The following is a 20,314-nucleotide window of genomic DNA, read 5'->3' as shown; positions in this document are numbered from 1 at the left end:
CACACACACCGGGGGTGCATCTGCAGAGGCAGGACCATGTGACGAGGTAGCAAGAAGACAGCCCTCTGCAAGCCAAGGAGAGAGGCCTCAGGAAAAATCAAGTCTTCTGGCATCCTGATCTTAGACTTCCTGCCCTCAGGAGTGTGATGAAGTAAATTTGTTCGAGCCACCCTGTCTGTGATAATTTGTTATAGCACCTCTGAGCAGATTAATATAGTCCTTAAGAGGCCCTGATTCTTTCTGCCTTTGTGTCAGCTCTACTTTACACGTGGCAAGTCTTGTTTCCCCTGTTTATAAGTGACTGAAGGGAGGGATCCCGTGGGTGTATCTCTTCCTGTCCCCGGAGGACACAGTTCAATGCCAGGCACAAAGTGTACAAAGTCTGATCTCTTGCCTCACTGTCCACTTCCTGCTTGTAGACAAGGGTGGGGGGACCCAGCTGCCATCCATCAGAGTGCTTCTCAAACTTCAAGTCATGGAATTAATTTAGTGAATCACATGAGCACTTTTCAAAAAAGGCTGACATGGAATAGCAAGAGAATTAGAAAATGCCAGACTGCCTCACAGGCAGGAGGAGGAAACATTATTTTATGAAACTTGCATTCATTTTTACATATTTGTAAGTAGACAGAAAATAATTACCAACTATTCTAAGTGTTGTGAATTATATTTGTGTCTGGTTACTGCATCGTGGTGTAAAAATGCATTTAATATGAATCACAATCCCCTAAATCTGCAAAAACATGGCCCTCAACCAGTATTGTTCAGTTTCTCTTTGAGTGAGTTTATGACTGGAAAGCCAATCAGCTGTTCAGGGGAGGCCTGGGGTGGTGTAGCAGCAAGGACCTGAGTGGGAGGAGTCACTGTCTAGGCCAGCAGTCACGGAGTCCTGGCCTTGGGTACTTTCCTGTGTCCTAGAGTAAGTGACATGACTTCACTGGGCCCGTTTCCCTATCTATAAGAAGACTTACAAAACCCCTCACGGGGTTCTGTCAGGACTACCAGGAGCCAAGAAACCTGAAGGTACCCACTCACTGATGTAAGAGACAGTTCTTTGATTTCATCATTTTGTTATTTCATCATTTCATTCAGGTCTGTCTGCTCTAGTAGGTGAATTATTTCCTTCCTCTTCCACTGCAGGAGAAAGGAATGTGCTTGCCCCTCACTCCTCAGGAATCCCTGGCTGGAGTGGGCCAGAGTTGAAAGTGTACCCAGAAAAGCATTTCAGAGGCTAAATCCCAAAGTAGACTCCCTGTGGATTTTATGAAGAGAAAATCAAGTTCTGGTGTATTCTCAAAGCAGCTTCCCAAGAGCAGTCAAGGTCCCAAGAAGTCAGGAGGTGGAGCCTCCCATCCTTTGTGTAGGAATTAGAGGCCAGCCGCCACTCCGCTCTGGCTAGGCTCCCAGGGACACTGCCTGCAGGCTCTGAGTCACTATTAGAAGCCGTCCGGGGCCCCTGGGAGAGCAGGAGTGGAACAGCTCTACTTGAGATGGTTTCCTGAACCTGGTGTTCCAACATCCACCTCCCTTAGCCAGGCCACTTCTCTCGGTGACACACCTATCTTTCCTGGGCCAAGGACTGTCTGAAACCCATGCTGCAAACCTGCTTCCAAGCAGGGAGCTTAGACATGAGTGTATCATCTAGAATTCCCAGAGGGTTTGTAACGCAGCAACTGGAACAGGTATAGGTAGCTGACCCGCTACCCTGCTTCCTGCTCCTGCCCTGGGCTCCCCTCTCCAGCCTCAGAGCTGTGTGTCACCATCCTGACCGCCGTACCCTGGTTCAGAACCGAGAGCACTGGATAGAGTCAGGACCTAGCACTGCTTCTGAGGGACCTCACTTGTAAAATAGGTGGGCTGGTGGGGGATGGGCTGGCATTTGATTTTCTGTAGGAGTCAGATCCTTAAATGTTCTAAAATTCTAGAAAATGAAGTAGAAAAGCTAAAATCATACAGCTTTGCTCCCCAGAAAGAATCAGGGATCTGTGTTCCTGGAGACACAGGCAGAGCTTCCAAGCCATCAGACCAGTTTCTGGGATTTGCAATCTGGTTGATGGGGAAGGGGTGGGCAAATTTTGTGCAGCCTGCACCAGCAGAGTGCAGAATCTGGACTGTCCGGGGCATACCAGGGTCTGGGACAAGGTAAGGGGAATGGTCATTGCCCCCCACAGGAGCTGCACTCTGCACCGGAGTGGGGAAACGGGGGGGCTTTTCCTTGGCAGTCTTCTCTAGCCTCTCCCCCTTTGTCTTAACTCAAAGACCTTCTGCCTTATTTCGAAGATATTGTCCAGCACTTATCAGAGGGACCCCCAAACCCCACCCACTCAGATCTGTCTCCAGATCCTTCCTGACACCCTACTCTTCTTGTCCAACTGGTCTTTGAGTCAGGAAGCCAACAAATATTTAGCCTCTCTGGCCTAGAATTTGACTTGGTGAAATTCTCAAAGAGGCCCTCAAATGCTGTTCTCTGTGAAGCCTGCCCTGACCAACACCCTTGCTCCAGCACCTTTCCCCTTTCCCTCACACCAGACACGGTTATTTAATCGTTTATTCCCTCAATGTATATTGAATACTGGCTGCCTACCATCTGCTCTGCTAGGTGCCAGGTTAAGGAGAGCAAAACCACACCCAGCTCCTCCCTTTCAGAGGCTGAGGGCCTGGTGGGCTCTTCTTACACATCCCTTCCTCCGTGCTCCCTTCCCAGCCCCCACTAGCTCTGAGATCAGCTCCCAAGGACAGCACCTGTGTCTTATACATATTTGTCTCTTAACACACAGCAAGTGTCTGTCATCCAGTAGCCTTCAATATATTACAGATAATGTATAAGTGGCCAGAAAGGAAAACTGCTTTATCCCTGAGGCTGGTCCTAACTCTGTTATAGGGACAACAGAAGATGGAGAAAGTAACTAAGGCTAGACACTGGGTTAAATCACATGTTGGTGCTGCTAACCTACAGAGTACAATTTGGCCTTATCACAATTAAAAATGCACTCACTTTTTGACCCAGCAATTCCACTTCTAGGGGCTTATTCCACAGACAGAGGCTCACACATGTGAAATGACACACACACAGTGTTAGTCACAGTAGTATTGTTGGCAGCAGACTGGAAACAACTTTATTTTTTTATGTGCTATTATCTTTAACTAAGTACAAAGACTTTTCCAATCATGTTACATAAAGATCATTTTATCCACTGCTCTGTTTGGCTGCCAGCCTCTTGTCTCTCTCCTCAGCAATGGTAAGGCGAATACCCTTTCCACGGGGAAGAGAGATCCATGGCTTGTTGCCTTTGCCAATAACGAAAATGTTGGAAAGCCGGGTGGCAAAGCTGTTGCCATTGGCATCTTTCACATGAACGACATCAAAAGAACCTGGATGTCTCTCCCGGTTGGTAATCACGCCAATTCTTCCCAGGTTAGCACCACCAGTCACCATGCACAGGTTACCAGTGTCGAACTTGATGAAATCAGTAATCTTGCCGGTCTCCAGATCAATCTGAATGGTGTCATTCACCTTGATGAGGGGATCAGGGTAACGGATGGTGCGAGCATCATGGGTTACCAGATGAGGGATTCCTTTTGTTCCCACGAAGATCTTTCTCACTTTGCACAACTTATACTTGGCCTCCTCAGGTGTAATACGATGAACAGCAAAGCGACCCTTGGTGTCATAGATCAAACGAAAATTCTCTCCAATCTTATCAATGCTGATGACATCCATAAAACCAGCAGGGTAGGTTACATCGGTGCGGACTTTGCCATCGATCTTAATGAAACGCTGCATGCAAATCTTCTTCACTTCATCTCCTGTTAGGGCATACTTAAGTCTGTTTCTTAGGAAAATGATTAGAGGGAGACATTCCCTCAGCTTGTGGGGACCGGTAGATGGACGAGGGGCAAACACGCCGGTCAGCTTATCCAGCATCCAGTGCTTTGGAGCTGCTACACGCTTCAGGTGCTTCTTTGGACCCCGAGCCATAGCTGCACTGCGCACAAAGAGAGGAAAATAACCTGAATATTCACTGATGGGGGCTAATTTCTAAACATTTTTTTAAAAACTGAGGTATAGATGATATACAATATTATGTAAGTTTCAGGTGTACAACACAGTAGCTCACAATTTTTAAAGGTTATATTCCATCTATAGTTATAAAATATTGGGTATATTCTCTGTTTTACTATACATACCTGTAGCATATTTACATTATAAATAGTAGTTTGTACTTATACCCCCATCTTGCCTCTCCCCTCATGGGACCTAGTTTGATACATTATGTTACCCTACATAAAGCGTAATCCTATGTGGTATATTAAAAAAAATGAGGAAGTGCTGTTTGAATATAAATAGGAAAAACTCTAAGATATACTGTTGAGTTTTAGAAAGTGAGTGTGCAATGTTCATTATTTTTTATGTAAAAAATGGAAAGATGGGGAAAGAATATATTTAAGTATAATGTATTTTACATATGCACATAAGGGCACTTCAGGAGGAGGGTCCACAAGGAACAGGTAACAGTGGGTGCTGTGGGAGGAAAAATAGGCAAATGCAAAATAAGTGGGGAAAAAACCTTTCCATAGTATCCTAATTTTTTAAATACTGTACTATATAAATGTGTTACATATTAAAAAGACAAAAATGAAGTTAATGATAAAGACTTATGGGCAACATGTGGAAATGAGATTAAGATAGGTGGGGAAAAAAGAAAAAAACTGTATTCAGTAGGATCACAATCATGTAAAAAAAATGCATGTTAGGGTTTCCCTGGTGATCTACTGGTTACGGATTCACCTGCCAATGCAAGGGACATGGGTTCGATCCCTGGTCCCGAAGATCCCACAGCCATGGAGCAGCTAGGCCCGTGCGCCACAACTACTGAGCCCCTAAGCTGCAACGACTGGAAGCCCACGCACCTAGAGCCCGTGCTCTACAATAAGAGAAGCCACCGCAATGAGAAGCTCGAGTACTGCGGTGAAGAATAGCTCCTGTTCACTGCAACTAGAGAAAGTCCACATATAGCAACAAAGACCAAGTACAGCCAAAAACAAACAAGCAAAAACAAATAAATCTTTTTAAAAAATGCATGTTAAAATTTCCATATGCAGAAGGGACATTCTGGGTAATTTTTATTTCCTTTTTATTTGCTAATTTTTCCCATAAGTTTCTGTAAATAAACATATTTATTAGAAAAAAATTAGTAACAAAAACAACATACATACTAACAGAATGGAATATTCAGTATAGCTGCAATTACGAAAAAAAGGCATTTAAAGAAACTGGAGGAAGGGATTTCCCTGGTGATCCAGGGGTTAAGACTGCTTTGCCAATGCAGGCTGTGGGGACTGGATCCCTGGTTGGGGAACTAAGTCCCACATGCCACGTAGTGCAGTTGAAATTTATTTTTTTTTTTACAGTGTCTCTTTCTGGGACTTCCCTGATGGCCCAGTGACTAAGATTCCACACTCTCAATGCAGGGGGCCTGGGTTCAATCCCTGGTTAGGGAACTAGATCCCAAACACAGCAACTAAGAGTCCAAATAATGCAACCAAAGATACTGCAGGCCACAAAAGACCAAGTGCAGCCAAATAAATAAATGAATAAATCTTAAAGTGGGCAAAATGTTCACAGTGGTTTTCTCTGGGTGTGAGATATCAGGTAATGTTTAAAATATTACAATATTTTGTATTACTTTCATGATGGATGGATGGAAGGAAGGTAGAAAGGAAGGAAAGCTAGGCAAAGAGAATTATTCAAAATAACAGTTGTGTTGGGGTAGTAAGGTTATGGATCATTTTTGTTGCTTTGTTCAGCTTTCCAAACATTCCATTATTGGTTTTGTTGTTTTATTAGCGGGAATAAAACTCTCACTGCAGCAGAGTGGGATTCTACTCCCCGAAGTCCTGCTCATTTGCACTGAAGACTGCTACTGGTGACACATTGCCGAGGAAAAAGGGCGAAACATCAGAGACCTGAAGTCCTTGAACTGACTTAGCTGGCAAACATTTATGAAGCCCTGACTGCTACGTTTGCTGTTGGAGAGTAAAGTATTCTAGGAAAGTATGTATGCTTCATGCAGAGATGGAAGGAGAATTCTTAAGGTCTGAGCAGAAAAGCCTTGTAAGATCAGGCCTTGTAGGCAGCGATCAACTTTGTCAATGGACAAAATTAGGCCTGTGCAAGCAGGGAGTATAAGATTCATCCATCCAAACACCTCCACTCCAGGACTCAGAGCCCCACTCTCTCTGGCTGCTGGCTGCAGCCATGCATGGTCTCTCCTGTAGCTCTACCACCTTTATACCAAACCCTGGGGCTGATTATCAAAGCTATGGTTATTAGCTATGATTATTAGTCAAAGCTATGGTTTTCCAGTAGTCATGTATGGATGTGAGAGTTGGACAATAAAGAAAGCTGAGCACTGAAAAATTGATGGTTTTGAACTGTGGTGCTGGAGAAGACTCTTGAGAGTCCTTTGGAATGCAAGGAGGTCCAACCAGTCCATTTTAAAGGAAATCTGTCCTGAATATTCACTGGAAGGACTGATGCTGAAGCTGAAGCTCCAATCCTTTGGCCACCTGATGCAAAGAACTGACTCATTTGAAAAGACCCTGATGCTGGGAAAGACTGAAGGCGGGAGAAGGGGCTGACAGAGGATGAGATGGTTGGATGGCATCACCGACTCAATGGACATGAGTTTGAATAAACTCCCGGAGTTGGCGATGGACAGGGAGGCCTGGCGTGCTGCAGTCCATGGGGTTGCAAAGAGTCGGACACACCTGAGCGACTGAACTGAAGGGTTCAACTCTCACTGGTCCTCACGTGTCTTGCCATGATGAGCACATGTTTACTCATGATCTTGGAGGAAGGACACTGTTTAGTATTACAAAGCAAACAGCTCAAGAAAGGTTTTGGGCATCCTAACTCAGAGACCTGGGTTCTGATTCTGATATTAACCACCTATGAGACCTTGGACAAGTAACCACCTTTATGAGCCTCAGTCTCATCTGTAAAATGGGGAAAATCTCCATAACAATGAATAATATTTGCCCTGACCACCTCCCAGAGTTTTGGTGATGATCAGGTGATACGGTGTATATAAAAAGCACTTCAGGACTTCCCTGTTGGTCCAGTGCTCAAGAATCCACCTGCCAGTGCAGGTGACACAGGTTTGATCCCTGGTCCGGGAAGGTCCCACATGTTGCAGGGCAATTAAGCCCATGCGCCACAACTACTGAGCCCACGTGCCCTAGAGCCCATGCTCAGCAACGAGAAGCCATCACAATGAGAAGTCCCTGAACTGCAATGAAGACCTAGTGCAACCAAAAATAAATAATTAAAAAAAAAATCACTTTAAATGTGTATAGGATATCCAGCTGATTGATACACAACATGCAGTGTATCAAATACAATGGAATACTATTTAATCTTTATGCTAAGTGAAAGAAGCCAGGGGCCACATATCATATGCTTCCACTTACATGAAATATCCAGAACAGGCAAATCCACAAAGACAGAAGGCAGATTAGTGGCTGCTGGTAGCTGGGGGTCAGGAACAAACGGACAGTGACTACTCAATAGGTACAGGGTTTCTTCTGAGGTGAGGAAACTCAGGAACTAGAGAGTGGTGTTGGTTGCACAACATTGTTGAGTGTACTACATGCCATTGAGTTGCATACTTTAAATGGTTAAAATGATTTTATATGTTCTTTACTACAATTTTAAAAACAGTATAAATGATAGTTCAAATCTGAGTTTATTATGATTATTTCTACAATTAATAATCAAAGGCATTAGATGTTCAGAATTTAAGAGTTCTTCATCTGTACTAGGGAAGAGCAAGAAGTGACCAGAAAAAAGAAGGAAATCCCTCTCAGAAAGAGGACAGAGCCCCAGGGACATGAACCCTTGGCCCAGAAGTGTGACCACTGGAGAAAACCAGAATGCCAAGGCCAGGGAAGCACAATGACCTGTTCTCTTATAACCATCTGTGTGGACCCTCCCTTTAATTGGTTGGCTATGTGATTCCTCCAGGAAGATTTAATTCCCAGCCTCTTGCTCCCAAACTGTCTCCCAGCAAGACCAGAAGAGCATGTTCTGGTTCTTGCCCTGAAGGCAAAGGGCAACTTCTCAGACCTAAAGGGGCCGTAACCTGATTTAGCCCCAGGGTGACCTCAGACCCATAAAAGCTGGGTTTCAAAGCTGAAGAGACTCTAAGCTGAAGACTTTTTGATAACAATGGTGTGATGTTTTGATGACAATGTTGTGATATCACTGAGAGCAGCAATTCATTCACAGGACACTCAGAACACTCAGATGTACAAAGACATTATTTTTCTTCCCCTCATTTGTCTCATGAGTCCACACCTCATGGAGCAGGAACTGGGACGGAAGGGGACAACTTTTCCATTAGGCATCTTGGTCTCCTCCATTTCTACTGCACTTAACAGATAAATATTCAGTCACCTCATTAAAATGACCATTTCTCCCTTCTCCTCCTCCCATGTACCTTGGGGAAGGGTCAGTTCTCAGTCTTGTAATCTCTCCTCTCTGCCAAGGTTTCCTAAACTTCTTGGACAAGAGTAACTGGGCGCCGGCTTAAATAAACATCCCTTCAGAGGCTCCTACCTTTGGAGATTCCTAGCCATCAATTTGGGATGTGACCCAGGAAACTGAGTCTTGTTCCCTCTCTCAAGAAATTACAGAAATACTGCTCTGTGCCATATACTAAGTTCTCTGTAGCCTGGATTAAGTAACCTCCTGAATGATCAAGTCCTCCAGGCTGACATAAAGGAGTGGGAGCTTAAAACATTTGTAAAATCATTTCATTTTCCCCATAACCTGGCTTTCAAGATCACTGTCTTACAAGGAGGTCCCCACCATCATAAAAAAAGGGAAACTTGTTAACTGAAGGAGTGCAATGACTTTTTTGTACAAATTTTATCTGTTCCTCTTTTGACACTCCAGAAATCTATTGATTCTGGCCTGAGGAGTCCCAGGGGTCAACATGATTAATACAGCTATGCTTTCAAAAATATATTTTAAAATCCCCATCACTAACAACAATATCTAACATTCATCAAGAACTTACTATGTACAAGGTGGTGTGCTGCACGCACTCATGGTTTATCTTCTTCGATCTTCAAAACAATCTTATATTGTAACTATCCCCAGTTTACAGATAAGGAAACTGGTGTATAGAGGTTAAACAATTTATTCAGGGTCACACTGCTAATAGTGGAAGACAGGATTTGAACTAATGTTTCAGAGAAGGCAATGGCATCCCGCTCCAGTACTCCTGCTTGGCAAATCCCATGGATGGAGGAGCCTGGTGGGCTACAGTCCATGGGGTCGCGAAGAGCTGGACACAACTAAGTGACTTCATTTTCACTTTGGGTAATTCTGAGGGTTCTTTTTAATCACTAAGATACTCCTTTCCTACTTGAGTTTGAGGCCTCTTGGAAACTGGTCCAATCATCCTATTTTACGTGTGTGGAGAGCCAGGATGAGAGAGGGAAAGTGACTTGCCCAAGGACATAGTGCTAGACAGCAGCAAGGCTGGGAATGGACCTCAGACCTGGAACTCCTGACCCAGAGCCCCTCCCCTCAGGCTCCATGTCTCTGTTCTGGCATTCGACGAGCCACACACACAGTTCAGTAATTGCCACTGTACAGTGTTGAACCCACCTGAGGAGAGTGAGAGTCTTCAGGGAACTGAGATCTGCCTGATAGTTTAATAATTTCTCTATGTTCTTAAAATGAGAGGGGCCTATCCAAGAGCTTCAATGCTATTTCGCTGTGCATTTTCTGTTCACTGATTTCTAAACTGCACATCTATTGGTTATGTCTCCAAACCATCTATAGTCTTTCTGTTCTTTAGATTTCCAGAAATCTGGTGATTTTTAGAAAAAGGTGTAATCGGTGGCCCCATCAGGGTAGCTCTGGACCCATAAAGGCTTGTTTCACCTTTGCAAGGTGTGAAGCCCTGAAGCAGGGAATTCCTTTGAGGTTGTGAGTAACTGGAGTGAGAAAACTTTTGACCTCTAGCCACAGGATCTTTGTCCCAGCACACTTCACAACCTGGAAGGGGAGCTCTGACTTCCATGTGGAGGAAGAAAGGGAGTTCACACTTACTGAGTGGCTGTGGCACGAGTTAGGTAATTCCCACCCTTGCCCAGCAAGGTGGTGCTATTACTCCCATTTTACAGATAAAAGAAACCAAGGCTCAAAGATGGTAATTTGCCTGAGTTCTCACAGCTTTTATACTAGTTGACCTAGAACTTGAACTGTGTCTATTATACTCTGGGGTCTCTATGAAGGACACCATGGCCCCATCTAGGGTGAAGTGACACCTACAGATGTTATCAGGGCCTGCAGGTCTCACCATCTGTTGCCAGACATAATTCTTCTTCATCCTCTCTCTTCCTGATCCTCCTCTGAGCTGCCAGTTCCTGATTATGTGCTATTCTCATCTGGTCATGCTTATCCCATCTCAGATTTCATTTTCTGGCCAGGAGTTAACAGCCTTAATGAGGAGCTGCTCTAGAGATGTCAGTCACTACATGCCCACCCACTCTTTCTGGGGGACTCCTTACCTCAAAACTGCAGCTGTCTTCCCTGAGATGGACACCTGACCAAAGTTAGTTCAGGTGTAATTAGCCCAGACGCTTGTCCTTTGTGGGACCTTACTTAGCATAGAGGAGCTGTTTTAATCAGATGTTTTTTCAAGAAATGGAAACTGGGCACTGAATCAGTAACAGCACTTGAATTATAAAGATTGAGATTAGAAAGGGGACTACAAAGTGGGGAAAGGTTATGATGAACCACTTCTGAAGTGAGAATATATAATGAGAAAAGAATATAGTACATGTGCAGAGAGTGGTAGAAGTTACAAACATACATATGTCTGTATATATAAAATCTATATTTGTTTATATATTATGTATACATATCTTTTACATATGTAAAAACAGCTGCAGTTTCCATGCTATATAGCAGTTTCTGTTCTTGGGTTCCTATAAGCCCCTGTGTCCCTTCATTAAATCCCCCTTTCCTGAAGTAAATTGAACAGGTTCTTTTTTTCCTTCCTTGAAACCAAAGAAGTTTTGTTTAGAGCAGGAACAAACTTAACATAATTTACAAGGTTTAACTTCCTTAAAATTGGCAAAGGAAACCTCTGGGTTAAGAGCTCCCAGGTGGCTCCAACCAAGCCACATGGAACAACTTTTAAGCTGTGAGTAAAAAGTAGTCACACTGTTTTCCAGTTATATATTGCTGTGAATGATACCATCCCAAACTTAGATAGGGCTTAAAACCATCACTCTTTGGCTTATTAAATTCATAATCTGGATTACTTGCAGGATCAGCGGGGACAGCTTGTTTCTGCTCCACCTGGTCTCAACTAGGGTGGCTTGAAGGCTAGGGCTGGACTCACCAGAAAGGTCATTCGCTCACTCACTCATTTATCCATAAGGCTGGAGATTAGTGCTGGCTGCTGAATGGAGCCTCAGCTGGGGTTCTATGAGACACCTACATGGGGCCTTTCCCTGTGGTTTCTCCCCGTCCTCGTGGCATAGTGATTAGGTTCCAAGAACAAGCATTCTGAGAGGTGGAAGCTATATCATATTTTTATAACCTTGGAAGTTACATAGCACCATGGACACACTCAGATTCAAGAGGGGAAAGCCTACATGATGTCAACATGACACAGTAAGAAGAACGTGCTGGATGTACTGTACCATGGTGCTCATTTTCAGAAAATAAAATCTGTCAGATATAGCTAATGAGCTATATATATTAGGAGGATGGAGAAAGCCTGTGACCCGTATTCAGACAAATGCACATTAAATCAACAACAGATTAAGAGCTTCAATAAAACTGCTGCTGCAGTGAGACAGGATTATAATAAGCAGAAAGAAGTATAAAATACAGCTGCTGCTGCTGCTGCTAAGTTGCTTCAGTCGTGTCCGACTTTGTGCGACCCCACAGATGGAAGCCCACCAGGCTCCCCCGCCCCTGGGATTCTTCAGGCAAGAACACTGGAGTGGGTTGCCATTTCCTTCTCCAATGCATGAAAGTGAAAAGTGAAAAGGAAGTCGCTCAGTCGTGTCCGACTCTTAGCAACCCCATGGACTGCAGCCTACCAGGCTCCTACATCCATGGGATTTTCCAGGCAAGAGTACTGGAGTGGGGTGCCACTGCCTTCTCCGATAAAATACAGCATGTGGAAACATTTAATATTGGTGCAAACAGCTTAGAAGACCTCAGTAACTCCTGCCTGGGAGTCTCACTACCTAAAAGCACACGAATGCTGAACTTACCAGTTAAGAAGGGAGGGGGATGGGGTGATATACTTTGGAATGATTTATATCAGAAATCATTAAAATGTTTTGGTTTTTATGTGGATAACTTCAGTAACAGATTAACTTTCTTCTGGGATGTCAGATAAATATCACTACAGTATCCTATAATTATTTTATGCTTTATCTTTCAGTAAGAGCAATAAGAGCAATCTACCTTATAATTCTCTTGGAGATACTCCATTATCTCCTAGCCTTTACTGCTGTGCAAGATAAGTCTGCTGTTACTCTATAGTTCCTTTTTAGGTCATCTGTTTTACTTCCCTGGTTGCATTTAGGATAGGACTTTTTGTCTTTGATGTACTGTATTTGCTTTTACATTTATGTTTACCCGTGGAATTACAAAAATTCTGCTCAGTTAAATATTGTTCTCCAATCTGATGATACATGCTGCATAATAAAGAATCTATCTGGTCTTTGTCCTAGGTTCTGGGAAGAGAGCTTCTGAACCCTTCCTGATTTTCCTGAGATAGGGTGTCTCTGTTAACCATGGTGGGGCTCTCAGATCACACCTGAATTTATGTTAATGAGTGACTCAGGATGGGGGCTGGTTACATCAGAAAGACCAATAATGTGATTAAAGGATTGGGGATTTGAGTCATGTGATATTAGCCCAACTTCCTCCAGGAAGAGGAGGGTGGTTGGAGACTGAATTCAGTCAATCATGCACATATAATGAAATCCCAATAAAACTCTGGACACTCAAAGTTTGGTTGAGTCTTCTGGATGAACAGATGAGTGTCCTGTGAAGGTGACACATCCAGATTCCTCAAGGAGGGGCTCGGAAGGCTCATGTTTAGGACTCTCCCAGACCTCCTCCTCTACCTCTCTATTTAGCTGATTTTGACTTGAATCCTTTGTAACAAAACTAATGTATCCTTTGTGACAAAACTAACCATAAAGCCTAGCACTTTCCCAAGTTCTATAAATCATCTTAGCAAATTAAGAAACCTGAAAAGGTCATGGGAACTCCTGAATTTATAGCTCAGAAGCAAGCAGGGCCTGGGAACCCTTGAACCTGCAGCTGGTGTAGGTGGAACAGGGCAGTCTTATTAGGGACTGTACCCTTAACCTATGGAGGCTGCACTAACTCTGGGTTACTGACAGAATTGCACCACAGTATTATACACAGATTTCTTCACTCTGGAGAAATTTCAGTGTTAGACACACATGCTCAGTAAGTACTACACAGGATTATTGAAAAACCTGTAATGATTCCCTATTACCTTTTGTTTCAAGTGGAGAAAACTGTGGTCCCTCTTTCTGACATCAAAGACATGCCACTAACTACAGGAGAATAAAATGTCATACCTTTGATACCAAAATAAAACGGTCTAAAATAGAGGCAGTGTGGTAGATGGCATTACTATTCCTTTAGTGTCAATTATTGGTGCTCTGTGCACATTTCCTCAAATCTCTTTTCAGGTTCTGTTCCCTCTCCTGACTTCTGTGTGACTTTGTTTCTAAGAGCCATGCACCCGTGATTCTTTTTGAAGGACTGGTCCAGGGCTACTGGAACTGCTTCATCCATATTCAGAAAGCAAAAAGTGCCCTTAGAGCAGTCCTTAACTGATGACTCACAGCTGTGGAAATATGAAAGTCCAGCTCTCCTGCCTTGAGTTGGGATAAACTCTGAGGTATAATTTATACCCAGAACCCCCTCTGGATAAGGCTCAGCTCAGGACTTGGCCTGAAATTATACCCTTACTTAGCTTTGCCTCCTTCCCTGTCCTGATCCTCCACTCCTTTTCTGGATTCTCCTAGGAACACTTCCTTAATAGAGCACTCTAATCCTTGACTCAGGGTCTGCTTCTGGGAACCTATCCTAAAACAGTTCCCAGTTATTCACTACCCAGAAGGTTGCCATGTGACTTACAGTGCCTAGGGAGAGGGGGATTCTATTTCCCAGCCCTCCTGAGTCAAGCTTGGCCACGTGATATGCTTTGACCAATGGAATGTAACAATAAGTATGCCACATATTACTTGAATCTTAAGAATCACTGCATGGTGCTAGAATTGTTTTTTTTCCTCTGGGGCCAAGATAGGAGCTGCTCCTTCAGCCTGGGTTCCAGAATAAGATGTGTGAAGCAGAATCACATCCGACACATAGGCAACATGTAAAAATGTGAGCAAGAATAAACCGTCTTTATTGTAAAACACTGAAATTTGGAGGTTATTACTACAGACTAACAACGTATATAATACAGTGTAGTTAAAAGCATGTTTTCTTGAGTTAAGATAGCTTGAGGTCAAAGCCAAACTCTGCCACTTACTATCTGCCACTATCTATCTGCCACTTACTATAACCTCAGCCAAGTTACTCAGCCTCTCTAAGCCTCAGTTTCTCCATCTGTAAAATAGGGATAGCAATGATATCTATGCCATAAGGTTGCTGTGGGGATCAAATGAGTTAACACATATAAAGTACTTCAAATAGTGCTGATAAATACTTAACACTAACTAAAGTGAATTATTAATTATGAACTGTGACAGCACATTCCCAAGTTTTCAGTGTTTTCTCCCACAACCACTGAAATTGTTGGTTGCCTCCCCAGCATCCATTCTACTCTTTCCTCAGTCTCAGTTTCTGTTTGGGGATCTATGTGGTTCTGAACCGATTTCACTTGGCCTAAGATAAATCAACCAACCAATAGAGTTCTGCTAAACACATGGACATCACCAGATGGTCAACGCTGAAATCAAATTGATTATATTCTTTGCAGCCAAAGATGGAGAAGCTCTATACAGTCAACAAAAACAAGACCGGGAGCTGACTGTGGCTCAGATCATGAACTCCTTATTGCCAAATTGAGACTTAAATTGAAGAAAGTTGGGAAAACCACTAGACCAGGTATGACCTAAATCAAATCCCTTATGATTATACAGTGGAAGTGAGAAATAGATTTAAGGGCCTAGATCTGATAGATAGAGTGCCTGATGAACTATGGACTGAGGTTCATGACACTGTACAGGAGACAGGGATCAAGACCATCCCCATGGAAAAGAAATGCAAAAAAGCAAAATGGCTCTCTGGGGAGCCCTTACAAATAGCTGCGAAAAGGAGAGAAGAGAAAAGCAAAGGAGAAAAGGAAAGATAGAAGCATCTGAATGCAGAGTTCCAAAGAATAGCAAGAAGAGATAAGAAAGCCTTCCTCAGCGATCAATGCAAAGAAATAGAGGAAAACAACAGAATGGGAAAGACTAGAGATCTCTTCAAGAAAATTAGAGATACCAAGGGAACATTTCATGCAAAGATGGGCTCGATAAAGGACAGAAATGGTATGGACCTAACAGAAGCAGAAGATATTAAGAAGAGGTGGCAAGAATACACAGAAGAACTGTACAAAAAAGAGCTTCACGACCCAGATAATCACGATGGTGTGATCACTCACCTAGAGCCAGATATCCTGGAATGTGAAGTCAAGTGGGCCTTAGAAAGCATCACTACGAACAAAGCTAGTGGAGGTGATGGAATTCCAGTTGAGCTATTTCAAATCCTGAAAGATGATGCTGTGAAAGCGCTGCACTCAATATGCCAGCAAATTGGGAAAACTCAGCAGTGGCCACAGGACTGGAAAAAGTCCGTTTTCATTCCAATCCCAAAGAAAGGCAATGCCAAAGAATGCTCAAACTACCGCACAACTGCACTCATCTCACACGCCAGTAAAGTAATGCTCAAAATTCTCCAAGCCAGGCTTCAGCAGTATGTGAACCGTGAACTTCCAGATGTTCAAGCTGGTTTTAGAAAAGGCAGAGGAACCAGAGACCAAATTGCCAACATCTGCTGGATCATGGAAAAAGCAAGGGAGTTCCAGAAAAACATCTATTTCTGCTTTATTGACTATGCCAAAGCCTTTGACTGTGTGGATCACAATAAACTGTGGAAAATTCTGAAAGAGATGGGAATACTAGACCACCTGACCTGCCTCTTGAGAAATCTGTATGCAGGTCAGAAAGCAACAGTTAGAACTGGACATGGAACAACAGACTGGTTCCAAATAGGAAAAGGAGTACGTCAAGGCTGTATATTGTCACCCTGCTTATTTAACTTATATGCAGAGTACATCATGAGAAACGCTGGGCTGGAAGAAGCACAAGCTGGAATCAAGATTGCCGGGAGAAATATCAATAACCTCAGATATGCAGATGACACCACCCTTAGGGCAGAAAGTGAAGAGGAACTAAAAAGCCTCTTGATGAAAGTGAAAGTGGAGAGTGAAAAAGTTGGCTTAAAGCTCAACATTCAGAAAACGAAGATCATGGCATCCGGTCCCATCATTTCATGAGAAACAGATGGGGAAACTGGAAACAGTGTCAGACTTTATATTTTTGGGCTCCAAAATCACTGCAGATGGTGACTGCAGCCATGAAATTAAAAGACGCTTACTCCTTGGAAGGAAAGTTATGACCAACCTAGATAGTATATTCAAAAGCAGAGACATTACTTTGCCAACAAAGGTCTGTCTAGTCAAGGCTATGGTTTTTCCAGTGGTCATGTATGGATGTGAGAGTTGGACTATAAAGAAAGCTGAACACCGAAGAATTGATGCTTTTGAACTGTGGTGTTGAAGAAGACTCTTGAGAGTCCCTTGGACTGCAAGGAGATCCAACCAGTCCATTCTGAAGGAGATCAGCCCTGGGATTTCTTTGGAATGATGCTAAAGCTAAACTCTAGTACTTTGGCCACCTCATGCAAAGAGTTGACTCATTGGAAAAGACTCTGATGCTGGGAGGGATTGGGGGCAGGAGGAGAAGGGGACGAGAGAGGATGAGATGGCTGGATGGCATCACCGACTCGATGGACGTGAGTCTGAGTGAACTCCGGAGTTGGTGATGGACAGGGAGGCCTGGCCTAAGAGTCGGACACGACTGAGCAACTGAACTGAACTGAAACTGGATCCCAGGAGGGCAAGGAGGGAAGCCAATTTCCATGGTGTAAATATTCCCTCCATGGCCAATTTCAGGCTACCAATGGTTTAACAACTCTCTTGCAAAATCCTTGAATATTTAACAATCACCTGGAGAGCCAGCTCCAGCACACCATATGTCACCTCTCTATCCATAATACGTTAAGTATAAGCTCCTACAATCAGTGAAAATCTCAGGGTTTCTGAAACGCAAAATATAAAAGCTTTCCAAGAATTTCTTGGTGGTCCAGTGGTTAGGATACCCTGCTTCCACTGCAGGCAGTGTGGGTTCGATCCCTGGTCTGGTAACTAAGATCCTGCACGACACACCCCTCCCCCTAGCCGCCCCAAAAGCTTTCTAAAATACATTAGGTTGAACATATGAAACTGCCAACATTTAACTAGTTTTGATCTACATAAAAGGTAATTTCATATGATTCAGCCTAATAGATCAAATACACAGGAAAATATAGCAGAAGAAAGAGAAACAATAAAGGAGGAGGAAGACGCCACCGGAAGCACATCTGAAGAATGACCACGTGGAACTTAAAAACTGATGTTAATCCTTCACTCCACAACGGGTATTAAATATAACTTTGGACAATTACCTTCTTCATTATTTACTTGGACACCCTCTGGGAAGTATCATATTATACCATACGAGCTTATCTAATACCTCAATTCCTCAAACTTCGTTTTCATTGCACTAACCGATGATTCCCTCCCTTTCCAGCAAGTGCGAGAAATTCAGAAAGGTCTGAGGAGGGATTTCTGCTATCTTTCGACAGGTTTCGGGGGAAAGGCACACTATTCGGGGAGTTTCATTATCCCGTGGCCCTTTTTCTCGTCATAAATTCTCTCGCGGCAAGTTTGGGCGTCAGGGGCCTGAGCCGGGATGGCTCCTTCCCTTCTTGAGCTTGAGGTAACTCACCTGTGCGGTGGGGATTAGAAGGTCCCTCAAAGGCTGGCCGTGACGATTAAAGGAGAAAATAGACGTGCGGGGTATGGCGCTCGGTAGGAGCCGGCGAGTTGGGCGATATAAACTCCACGCTGCTTTCAAAGGGCAGCCCCCAGCAGGCGAGGGAAGAGACGGCTCCCGTAACGGCGCGCGCAACCGCCTCCGCCGCTTCCCCGTGGCCTGCGCGGTGGGCGTGGCCCCGCTTCCCAGAATGCCCCGTAGGCGGGTCCGGAAGTGCGGGCCCGGAAGTGCGAGTCCGGCCCGGGCGAGGTCTTGCAATGGGACCCCCATCCTCCTTCTCACTGCGGAAGTGGCCGCCGTGCCCTTGGCTTCCTGCCACCGCCTAACGTCCACCCCCACACAAGCAATATCTACAGTGGTAACTGCACAGCCGCCACTGATACACCTCCGCGCACAACACCCTCTGGTTTCTGTCCACACAGGAATCACACCGCCATACGTGGAAGAGAGCGCGGCTTCTCGGAGCATGCGCAGAGCACCATGCAATTCATCTACGCAGGAACGGCACGTCTGAACCCCTACACCGGGTGCAGACCTGCCAGGGTACACCCAGCCTTCACTCTGCTTGCCAAAGACTTGTATGCATCCCGTGGCACACTAAGCACAGCACACACGACACACACACAGTGCACCACCTCCACATGTGAAGACTGCAAACACTGTGTGTTTTGAGTCGTTCTCAACCCCACGTGGAGTTCAATTTCCACACACACATACCCCACAATCCAAATAACACGCATACCTTGCACACTACACCAGACACAAAACATACACTTAAACCCTGGCTGAAAAAACAAACGCGTTTGTCACACACGTGCTAATATTACCCACACCATGTTAAAAACGACATACTATAGAAGCCCTGCGCATAATTCATGCATCTTACAGACACGCACACATCCCATGATTACACACTCAGCAACATTTACTCAACACACAAAACGCCAAGGTACCAACAGATCCACGCTACATGTTTGTGCATAATCACACGTGAATCAAACGTGAATAATCACACGTATCCACACCTCAGCAGGCTTGACAGGTATACACTCCACCCCAGACGCGCCCAGCCCCCGGTACACCTGTGGTGCCCGGTCGTCGCCCTGTGCTTGGGATTGGTCTGGTTTTAACACGGAAAGTCCTAAGTCCCAGGAAATGCCTCGAATGGGGGTGGGGTGTGGGGGGAGGGAGGAGCGGGGAATCCGTGATAGTAGTCACCCCACACACTGTTCAAATGAATCAGGCTTGGACCTTCAATTAGTGCCAGTGATAAAATCAGGCTGCTTCGGGGTCAAAGAGATAAGGGGCCGCAGTGGCCCAGATCTAAAGAGGCTCGGGAGTGGTTCCTGTTTGCAGCCACTGCTGTCCCTCGTCTACAAAAGGAATGCAGCTAAGGAGGAAATGCTCTAAAAGCAAAGTTGTTATCAGAACCTTCCAAAAAAAGGAAAGAGGCAGAGAGTCCTAAGCACACCTAACTTGGGGGTTTTACCCTTGGCAAAACACTACTGAGCTTACCTCGTTTGATCCTTACACGAAACTGTGAGGTAGGTAAGGTAGGTGCTATTGTGCCAAGATGCCAAAAAGCACAGGCACCTGTTGCGGTCACATGGCACAGGTCAGGCAGAGCAAGTTTGAAAGAAGTCCTGTCCTCCTGGGCATCCCACTCAGGCTTCCCGCTCCTGCCAGCTGTCTGCACAGTCCCCCCGCTCCCCGCCGCCCCCCCCCCCCCAATCCTGAGACACAGCGGCTAGAATCAAGAAGCCACCTGTCTTGAGCCACCACTTTCAAAAGTCTTTCATTCCATCCTATTAGGGCAAAGTGCCCAGGCCGCCCCACCCTCAGGGTGGATTAGGCCTCCACCTCCCTGTTGGGGTTTAAAGTACATCAAAAGAGATCCTTGCCTCAAACTATCTTTCACCGTCCTGGTCTGGTGGCTGGAAATCACACACCAGGAGAGACACCCCCCCCCACCCCTTTTTAGGTAAAGGCATTGTATCTTGATGACTCCTGCTCAAAATGCCTGCGAGGGACTCGCACACTGCAGCCTCTAGCATCTTCGCTGGCATTGTCTCCTGTG

The 20,314-nt window shown here is 44.6% G+C and overlaps 1 protein-coding gene across 2 annotated transcripts; it reads right to left on the bottom strand.

The window, feature by feature from the left end:
* Nucleotides 1–3,088: 3,088 nt before the first annotated feature.
* On the bottom strand, nt 3,089–18,394 carry LOC102402227 (40S ribosomal protein S4, X isoform). 2 transcript variants are annotated; one of them, XM_006050407.3, is made up of 2 exons: nt 18,190–18,394; nt 3,089–3,981 (listed from the first exon to the last, which is right to left on the bottom strand). In XM_006050407.3, the coding sequence occupies exon 2, from the start codon at nt 3,977–3,979 to the stop codon at nt 3,188–3,190; it is 792 nt and encodes a 263-aa protein (XP_006050469.1). In that variant the 5' UTR covers nt 3,980–3,981; nt 18,190–18,394; the 3' UTR covers nt 3,089–3,187. The 2 variants fall into 2 exon arrangements, with proteins under 2 accessions (XP_006050469.1, XP_006050468.1); XM_006050406.3 differs by having other exon boundaries at nt 3,089–3,986; nt 18,190–18,392.
* Between the last annotated feature and the right edge of the window lie 1,920 nt (nt 18,395–20,314).

This window comes from Bubalus bubalis, chromosome 2, assembly GCF_019923935.1.
Source record: "Bubalus bubalis isolate 160015118507 breed Murrah chromosome 2, NDDB_SH_1, whole genome shotgun sequence".
NCBI lineage: Eukaryota > Metazoa > Chordata > Mammalia > Artiodactyla > Bovidae > Bubalus > Bubalus bubalis.
This window is presented reverse-complemented; position numbering and strand designations above follow the sequence as displayed.

Coding starts and splice junctions, on each gene's coding strand:
- LOC102402227 (XM_006050407.3), bottom strand. CDS start 3,979: ATGGCTCGGGGTCCAAAGAAGCACCTGAAGCGTGTAGCAGCTCCAAAG.